The following is a 9,848-nucleotide window of genomic DNA, read 5'->3' on the forward strand; positions in this document are numbered from 1 at the left end:
TGTATTTGAAAAACTAAAGAAACACTATTCACTCAAAAAACCAATGTAACCTGAAAGGAGAAGACAGCAAAAACACACTGTATTCTATTAAACACTATTTATTGAATCAACAATAAATCACTAGAAAACCTTTAAAACCAGTGAGCCACACTTTAACGGGTCGTCACCAATCGTGAGCGAACACCAGCGAAAACTAAAGAAAACGATGAGAATTTGCCGAGAGAGGAGACGCGTTTTGGCGCGCACACAGTTTCGCGCGCGGATACAGTAATCCACACCTCTTGCACGTGTGTTCGGGGGAGATTTCTCTCCTTTAGACTTGGAAAGAGGATTTTAAAAGAGAAAACACGGTAGAATACCGTACATCTTCGTCCATTTTCGAGTCCCCGTACGTGGCAAGAGTGAAAATGGTGATTGCCTCAGCTCAATGATTAAAGGGCACAAAATCACAATTAATGAAAACATGGGATGGGTAGACGGGACCTAGAAAACTTAAAAGAATAACAACTACTTAAAACTCATATGGGTGGGGTATGGGATGGCAAGAAAGGGTAAAATTTAAAAGAATAAGAACCTGGGGTATTTAGAAAATATGAGGTAGGCGGGGAGAACATTTGGCAAGATTGTAACAATAATAAGAAATTAGAAAATCAACGAAATTTAGTCAGGGTGATGGCTGTAGGTGTACTTAGCTCATCAGTGCACATCAATAACGAAATTGGACCATGAATCCGTATTTGAACCATAATGACATGGTGGCATGTTGTGATAATGGTCTCGACATGGTGGATCCTTCCTTGGTCGGAACTCATGATGCAGGTGAACTTCAAACTTCTCTGGTTGAAACTCGTATCCCCTAGTATCATGTAGACACATTCGGGGTGGATCTTTTCTTGGCCGAAACTCTTGATGCAAGCAAGTTTTCAATTGATCTTTATCCTTCGACTGAGACATTTGTGGTTGTGGTGGATCCTCTCGTGGTCGAAAGTCTCTGTGCAGGAGAACTCGCACTTGATCCGAGTTGTCTTGAGACTCAATAGTATCATTTGACTGAAACAGTGGTGGTGGATCTTTCCGTGGCCACGGTTCCTCCTGAACTCCGTGAATGGTCCTTGTCTCAAAAACAGAGCCACAGGCACCCTCTCCGGCCTTTTTCCGGTCCTGGTTTTCCAATTGTGGCGATTTCCCAGAAACCAATATGGGATCCTTATTGGGTGTATCACTTTTAAAGAGGACGCAATTTTTGTTCTCATATTGATCCAAATTTGAAGACTTTGGTAGCAATCTCATCGGGGGACCTTGACTTTCCCTCAAGTCATTAGCTTTCTTGTCCTGTACATTGCTTTCTTCCTTCTCTTCTGAATTTTCTGAGTTTGTTTCTACCATGATCTCGGATACAGTTCTTTGACCTTTGATTACTCTTGGAAGCTCTGATACAGTACTTATTTCGTGATGCTGCTCCTTTAGATCCATACTGGGATTTTCCAGAATATCGAACTTTTCGATCACATTTTGAAAACCTATTCCTTTGTTTTGAACATTTTCCAGATTTTGATACACTTTGAGATTCGATCGTTTAGTATCTGCGACTAACTCAATCTCCTTGGATTCCTTGATGTTATCATGTGTGCTTTCCGTGCGAAATCTCTGAAACTCGTCAGACTTTTGTTCCCCACTACACAACACGACTCTCGATTCCTCCACATTTCCTTCTGCAGATTCTTCTTTTATATCCATACACACAGATTCATCTACCTTGTCATCGGTAGAATCCTCTCTTACAACCATTGTATCATTTTCATACTGTCCATTACTCAAAAATCCATTTTCAACATTCAGATCACAGACTTCTTCTTCTGATTTCACTCCAGCTGGGACTGTTTTTTCAGCTTCTGGGTCAGATATCTTTAACTCAACTTGTGACGATGTTTTCTTTTCGATATGTTCGAACGAATGGGCATTGTACTCAGAAAAACCAACACTACTCCTTTTCTTTTCTGATACAAACAGTTTATGTTTAGACTTTTGGTGTACTGTCATTTTGCGAATATCTGAACGCGCAACTTCTAGTTGTTGAAACAGCATCCTGTTTCTCCTCTTCAACTCGTCACATTCCTTTTGTACCTGCTCGAACTTCACAGTTTGATACTTCTCTGTTTCTCTCGCCGCCTCTAACTCTATAGTGTTATACTTTGCTATACATTTATATCTACGCATTTTACATTCTGTTAGTCGCGCAGCATCCCATTCTTCGTCGAGTTCTTCAACTGAGCTGAAACCTTTGTCAAGCATCCACTCGCCAATGTTCCTTACAAACTTTTCATTTCTTTCTCTGAAGTTTCTTTCTTCTAGCCATGCTTCACGAAGGCACTTCATCACCTCTGTGTGGCCTTCAATCTGCTTGAAAGTGTCGTTGTCTTTCTCGTTGATCAATCTGATTAAAGGCGATAGCAAATTATGAGCTCCGTTTCTTGACAGCTTTGTGAACTTTTGAATATTCTTGAATAGTCTGTTGAACTGCATTGTGATTTTCAAAACTGTATTTTTGAATCATTTTCCCAAATTTTTGTTCCAGAGAAACATTTTCACGCATAGAATACGCTGACGAATCCTTCGACAAGAAGTCCTCACGTCGTCCATCATCATCGAGCACGAAATCCTTCGAAACCGACATTTTTACTGTATGAACACGATGAAATTAGTTTCCAAACTGATACTGATACTACGAACTAGAGAACTTGTGAAAATGAAGCTTTCCGACTTTTAAAACACTTCTTCCGAGAAAATCCAAGACAAAATCCGAGACACTCAACGTTCTAAGCAGAATACACCAACAGAAAACTCGTTCACTTCGGTTTGAAACTCGATGACTAGCAACAAAAAGCTATTTCCGATGCAAAGTTCCAAGCTCCGACACAAATCCGAACCAATTGATGCAAGATTGACTGATTTCCAAGCGAAAAGTCAGTTTTCGACACAAAATTCCACGAATTCTTGTTGAAGCTAGCAATTCTTCGTCGAAACACTTCCTTCTTCGCAAAACTTCTTTCGACACACAATTGAAGACCAAAAATCGATAAACTTCAATAAATCCGGAAAGAAACCTTTGACGAAAACTTTCAGCTGTAAAATATCGATTTTTCGTCGAAAAACTCGAATTTTTTCAGTTTTCCACTCAAAAATCGATTGAAATCTTCTCAGAATCCTCAGTTGTTCCTCTGAACGCTTACAGAATCCCTCGAAAACCAAGTGAAAATTGTTTTGGCAATCTTCAGCAGAAAATTATCGATTTTTCCTTGAAAAACTCGACTTTCTGCACTTCTTGACTTGAAAATCCTTCGAAACTCGATGATTCTTCTTGCACACACGCTGGCAAATCGTTCACCACTCCTCTCCACTCACTCGCGACGTCGATTCCAGTACTATGTCCTCCGATCCTTAGCTAATCGAGCTAATTTTACTCCCACAAACTGAGAAAAATGGCTAGAAGCTGCCGGTGCCCGGACAGAACGCCTTCTCAATTTACAAGAGATCGAAAATCGAAGAGAATATGGCAAGAAGCTGCCGGTGGCCGGACAGAACGCCTTCTCAGTGAAAATCGATAAAAACGGCAAAGAAACGGGTGAAAACGACAAAGAGACTGATAGAAACGAAGCAAACAAGAGCAAAAAAGCAATAGAACTTAATCAAGTGGACGATTCACACAAAAGAACGAAAAAGTCCCGGAAAAACCTTCGGCCCCCAAGTAATGTATTTGAAAAACTAAAGAAACACTATTCACTCAAAAAACCAATGTAACCTGAAAGGAGAAGACAGCAAAAACGCACTGTATTCTATTAAACACTATTTATTGAATCAACAATAAATCACTAGAAAACCTTTAAAACCAGTGAGCCACACTTTAACGGGTCGTCACCAATCGTGAGCGAACACCAGCGAAAACTAAAGAAAACGATGAGAATTTGCCGAGAGAGGAGACGCGTTTTGGCGCGCACACAGTTTCGCGCGCGGATACAGTAATCCACACCTCTTGCACGTGTGTTCGGGGGAGATTTCTCTCCTTTAGACTTGGAAAGAGGATTTTAAAAGAGAAAACACGGTAGAATACCGTACAGGTATACCTTTTTTATTTCAGAAATTTCCCGAAAAATTTCAGCCAATTTTTTTTACAGACAGCGATAGTAGCTTTGCATTTCACTCTAACTATGAAATGACTGAAATTGGGATGACCAACCTAAAATCAACTTCCTGTGAAATTTGGTTGAATAATCTGCCTAAGTTAGAGAAGCTAAACCTTCCAAGTTTAAAGGTACAGTGGCGAACGTTAGTGAGTGTCCCTCTATACTTTTGTTCATAACTTTGCTCAAACTTGTCCAATCATTATAAACTTTTTTGTTAAATGTAGCTGGGTTTCCAACAAAACGTTGTTTAAGTTTTTTGAAACAATCAATTTTTGTGTCTTCTGAATCTTCACAGACGTGACGATGACTCCAGAAGAAAAAAAAATTTCCGTCAGAATTTTTTAAAAGATTGGCTTTGTAATGAAAAATGTTTAGCGTGAATCAAATATATACAGAAAAAAATTTGAAGCGGTTTTGATCACTTGCTCTTGAGATGTGCTCACTGTAGCATAAAAGGTATGGTTCTGGAGTTTGGCTATAACTCGGCTCAAAATGTTTTTTTCATAAGTGTCTTCGGTACATAAAAATGAAAACTTATGAAAAACTTTTTATCCCAATATACAAAGTTTTGTATGTATTTTGTATAACAATTAAAGCCACACATTCTCTCGAAATTTGAGCAAATTTGGATCATTTTGAGCCGAGTTATAGCCAAACTCCAGAACCATACCTTTTATGCTACAGTGAGCACATCTCAAGAGCAAGTGATCCAAACCGCTTCAAATTTTTTTTGGCATATATTTGATCTACACCAAACATTTTTCATCACAAAGCCAATCTTTTAAAAAATTCTGACGGAAATTTTTTTTTCTTCTGGAGTCATCGTCACGTCTGTGAAGATTCAGAAAACACAAAAATTGATTGAGTTTCAAAACACTTACACAACGTTTTGTTGGAAACCCAGCTACATTTAACAAAAAAGTTTCCAATGATTGGACAAGTTAGAGCAAAGTTATGAACAAAAGTATAAAGGTACACTCACTAACGTTCGCCACTGTACATGCCAAGAAAACTTGAAGATTAAAAAATTGAAATTTCAGAATTTTTATCAAGTTTTCAAACCACCAGTTTTGTCTATTGGATTCACAAATAAGCTGTGCATAACTATTGAAGAGGTCACAAATTTTCTAAATAGCGATATTTTGGAAATGTATCCCGTTAAATTTCAATATTGCAATGTTTCGGAGACGGAAGTTTCGAAGTTACCAGAAAAGATTTGTAAAATTCAGAAATTTAATTTACAAAATTTCGAAACAACTTGTCAACGAGTTATTGGTAACGTTTTCGTTGGTCCTGGAGATGAGCAATATGTAAAAAAACTAGGAAATGTAACTTGGATTTATGGGAGGATTATGATAAATGGGACAAGTTTGGAAGCAATAGACTTTTTTAAAAAATTGGAATTTGTCGCTTATTTTGAAGGTAAAAATAGTTCCCTTTTGGTTTGGGTCTTCCAGTGCAATGAATATAATTTTGATATTCAGACGATGAGTATAGTTTATACATTCTTAACAACAAATACTTGATAAATGCAAGTTTTCCAAATTTAAAGGTAATGTTTGAATTATGTTTTCATTCATTCATATTTCAACATTTCCTGTTTTCCGTTTTTGATTCTCAGTTGTTTTTGAGTTTAAATTTACTATTTTCAGGTTATTCGAACACTAAATGAAGTCTACAGAATGCTGGTTTTTCATGGAAATAATCCTCAAATCGCATTAAATTCAAATTTTTGCCATCGTCTAAAAAGCGAACTCAACACTACGAAGCAATTAATTCCAGAAATTGATGGCAAATCTTGTGGTTATTAATCTTCCTTTTTTAACAAATTTTCAAATTTTCAGATCTAATTGAAAACTTCTCCAAAGTCAGAATTTCATATTCTTGGTTCTTAATTTCAATATTGGTCACATTTTCGAATCACAACTTTTAATCATTTTTCCCAATTTTTTCACCTGTCCTTGCTACGAAATATTCCTACAGAAAACTTCAATCAATATATTGACATGAAAATTTTGATATTTTTCTTTTTCTTAAAATTCAATGTTGTTTTCCCCGAAAACATATTTTTTCAATCCAAATGTAATTCGAAATGCATTTTTGATTTGGATCGTTTGGATTCGGAAAATTCCAAAAATTTCCCATCGAACTGTTCAACTATTTGTGCATATCTTATAATAGATGGAAACTCGAATTTGTCTGAAAAAGAGCTGAAAATAATTTTCCAAAATGTCAAAATTCTATACGGATCTTTGAAAGTTTATGAAACCAATTTAAAAGATCTCAAATTTTTTGCTGGAATGCAAAAAATTGAATGCGGTAGGTCCCAAAAAGGATTAAAATATTTTTAAAATTTTATAAAAAAACCATTTCAGAATTCAGTACGCCTATAGCTATTGAAAGAAATAAAGAAATAATTGAAATTGGAATGACCAATCTAACGGACACAAATTGTGGGATAAGAATTTATGATTGTGAAAAACTGGAAACTTTGAACATCCCAAATTTGAAAGTGAGCATTCCAAATTTTTTAAAGTTTGAGTTTGATACAATTCAGAATTTCTACATTACCCATCCGCTGTCCATATTACCAAATGTTACAGTAACTTTGGTATCACAAAGTTTTTGTGTAACTGTACAAGAAATGTCCAATTTTATAAGCAGCGATTATTATGAAATTGGAAGATTCATCGAAAATTTTTGCCCAATTTCGGATAATCTGTATTTAGAAAATCAGAAAGTTTGTGAAATACAAAATTTCTCAGTATCGAATTTTGATACATCCTGTTCAAGAATTATTGGAGATGTTAAAGTCAAAAACGGAGATGAGCCATATGTTTATAAATTGAGAAATTTTTCATGGATTTATGGAAGTATTTCTATAGCTCACACAAATTTGGAAGTTATCGATTTTTTCGATAATTTAGAATATGTAGTTCGTTCACCTAGTACGATATTTCGCATTTGAATGTATTTGAAGAATCTAAAATCGAATTTTACAGACAATATAGAGATTACCGTTGAGTTTAACAAAAATTTAGTCAGTGCTGAATTTCCAAGTTTGAAAGTAAACAAAATTTCCCTCAAAACTGACGGAAACTTTCATTTTCAGAAAGCCGGAAAGATCTATTTCTTGGATAATGAAAATTTCGTTATCGACCCAAATCTTTGTTTTGGAGTCATGAATGGATTGAATATTACAAAAGTAAGAGGTATACGTTTTGAAGATGATAATTGTGGTGAGATATCGGAAATTTGGAAAATTGAACATTCAAAAATGACAATTTAATTCAGATAACATTGTGACGAAATTATTGGAAGGTAATACAGGACTCAAAGTTTTCAATATTATCTCAATTCTTGTTTTTGTGATCTCTGTTTACTGATGTTAAAATTTTTATTTTTCCATGAAAATAATTTTGAGCCGTGTGGTGATTAAGTTTCTATTTTTTAAGTTTTGATAAACTTTTTAAAACTTCAGAACTTATGAAAATATTTCGAACATCACATTTTTTGACTTATGGTGCTCATTTTCAGCTTTTGTCACATTTTTGAATCACAATTTTTAATCATTTTCTCAATTTTTTTCACCTGTTTTTTAAAACAAAATATTATTACAAAGAAACTCAAATTAATCATATTAAAATGAAAATTTTCATACTTTTCTATTTCCTAACATTAAATTTAATTCACACTGAAAATTTATTTTTCCAATCCAAATGTAATTCGAAATGCATATTTGATTTCGATCGTTTGGATTCTGAAAATTCCAAAAAATTTCCATCGAATTGCTCAACCATTTGTGCATATCTTATAATAGACGGCAACTCGAATTTGTCTGAAAATGAGCTGAAAATCATTTTCCGAAATGTCAAAATTTTATATGGATCTTTAATAGTTCAAGAAACCAATTTGAAGGATCTCAAATTTTTCGCGAGAATTCAAAAAATCGAATGCGGTAGGCTCCAAAAAAGTTTCTGCGGTTTTGCAATTTTCCACAAGTTCAGAAGTTGACACATTTGTAGTTATTAAAAAAAATGAAGAAATGACTGAAATTGGAATGACCAACTTTACGGATACAAATTGTGGAATAGGAATTGAACGTTGTGAAAAACTGGAAAATTTGAACATGCCAAACTTAAAAGTGAGCACTTGAATTTTCTGAAATTTTGAAATTCTAAATTTCAGAATTTCTACATTTCTGATACACAATCCGAATTACCAAATATCAATATAAGTGTCATGCCATTACAAAATTTTTGTGTAACTGTACAAGAAATGTCCAATTTTATGAGCAGCGATTACTGTAAAGTTGGAGTTTTAATTGAAAAAATTTGTCCGATTACGGATGATGTGTATATAGAAAATCAGAAAGTTTGTGAAATTCAAAACTTCTCAATGTCAAACTTCGATCCGTCTTGTTCAAGAATTATCGGAAATATTAAAGTCAAAAATGGAGATGAGGAATATGTTTATAAATTGAGAAATGTGTCATGGATTTTCGGAAGTATTTTCATAGCTCACACAAATTTGGAAGTTATCGATTTTTTCGATAATTTGGAATATGTGGTTTTTTCTGATGGTTCGTACTTTTTTTTTTCTTAATTGTAGTTGAAAAATTGGAAATCCAATTTTACAGGTTCTACTGGCATTACTGTTCAGTATAACAAAAACTTAATCAGTGGCGAATTTCCGAAATTGAAGGTAATTTAAGTTTCTCAAATTAACTTAGGCTTCTATTTTCAGAAATCCCTAGATATCCATTTTTCTAATAACGAAAACTTTGTTTTCGATGAAACTCTTTGTTTTGGAATCACGAATGGATTGAATGTTACAGAAATAAGAGGGATATTTTTCAACGGCGAGAACTGTTGTGAGACATGAGAAATTTTAAACTCCTTAAAACTACAAAATAACAATTTCATTCAGATACTATTGTTCAAAAAATGTTGGAAGGCAATACGGGACCCAAACTGTTCGATATATTCTCAATTCTTGTTTTTGTGATCTCTGTTTAATGATGTTGAAATTTTCATTGCGCAAGAATATGTGTTTTCATCTCCCACATTTGGACATCGGGAATCCAATGAAGTGATAAATCGATTCCAAATTTGATTCTATTCAATTGTTTCTTATTTTGGCTTTAATTTAAAATGTTTTAAAGCTAAATCTAAGCTCGAAATGTAATGATCATTCTCTGTAGTTTCTAATTGAAAACTTTTTTGGAAGGTCATTCTAAACGCCTCAAAATTGTGATCCGACGCGGGAGAGACCCTCTTAACGTTATGGGGACTGATCGTGGGCTGCGACCCCATTACTACCTCGTTCCACCGCCAAATCTTTTTCGAGAATAAAAAATGATCAAAATGAAAACCCAGTCGATTCCTTGAAACTCAAATCTTCTTGATTCTGAAGCATTGTCTCGTGCTGACGCGTAATTCAAAAAATCCTCTGAAAATAAAAATGTTAAGGTATAAAAACTGTTATATGATTTTAATTACCACAATTTCTCCCATCAATTGTTGTCTTTCTATACTCTGTGATATTCAGGCCATTCGGGATACCAAGACATACACTCGGGTCCACCACAAATTTTTTATGATTTTCTCGAAAAACAAAACCATATCTGACTTTCTGGAATGTTTAGATTTCTCAAAAAAATTTTTG

At 34.6% G+C, this 9,848-nt stretch overlaps 3 protein-coding genes across 3 annotated transcripts in view; 2 read left to right on the top strand and 1 right to left on the bottom strand.

The window, feature by feature from the left end:
• Nucleotides 1–696: 696 nt before the first annotated feature.
• On the bottom strand, nt 697–2,674 carry CBG06474 (the record flags this gene model as incomplete). Its single annotated transcript, XM_002647361.2, has 2 exons — nt 697–2,537; nt 2,632–2,674. 2 exons carry the CDS (start codon nt 2,672–2,674, stop codon nt 697–699), a joined length of 1,884 nt encoding a protein of 627 aa, XP_002647407.2.
• Nucleotides 2,675–5,329: 2,655 nt separating this feature from the next.
• On the top strand, nt 5,330–6,114 carry CBG06476 (the record flags this gene model as incomplete). The annotated part of the gene is made up of 4 exons (XM_002647362.1): nt 5,330–5,603; nt 5,666–5,733; nt 5,834–5,981; nt 6,026–6,114. 4 exons carry the CDS (start codon nt 5,330–5,332, stop codon nt 6,112–6,114), a joined length of 579 nt encoding a protein of 192 aa, XP_002647408.1.
• A 73-nt stretch (nt 6,115–6,187) lies between these two features.
• Nucleotides 6,188–9,848, top strand: part of CBG06477 — a gene marked incomplete at both ends in the record, with an annotated part of 4,079 nt that continues 418 nt past the window's right edge. Inside the window, 10 exons of the mRNA XM_002647363.1 lie at nt 6,188–6,500; nt 6,557–6,693; nt 6,739–7,129; nt 7,184–7,248; nt 7,294–7,420; nt 8,189–8,325; nt 8,370–8,763; nt 8,821–8,885; nt 8,928–9,054; nt 9,111–9,184. Coding sequence (XP_002647409.1) covers nt 6,188–6,500; nt 6,557–6,693; nt 6,739–7,129; nt 7,184–7,248; nt 7,294–7,420; nt 8,189–8,325; nt 8,370–8,763; nt 8,821–8,885; nt 8,928–9,054; nt 9,111–9,184 — 1,830 coding nt within the window. The remainder of the gene's footprint in view (nt 6,501–6,556; nt 6,694–6,738; nt 7,130–7,183; nt 7,249–7,293; nt 7,421–8,188; nt 8,326–8,369; nt 8,764–8,820; nt 8,886–8,927; nt 9,055–9,110; nt 9,185–9,848) is intronic.

The sequence above is a fragment of the Caenorhabditis briggsae genome (assembly GCF_000004555.2).
Source record: "Caenorhabditis briggsae complete genome, chrV, whole genome shotgun sequence".
Lineage (NCBI taxonomy): Eukaryota > Metazoa > Nematoda > Chromadorea > Rhabditida > Rhabditidae > Caenorhabditis > Caenorhabditis briggsae.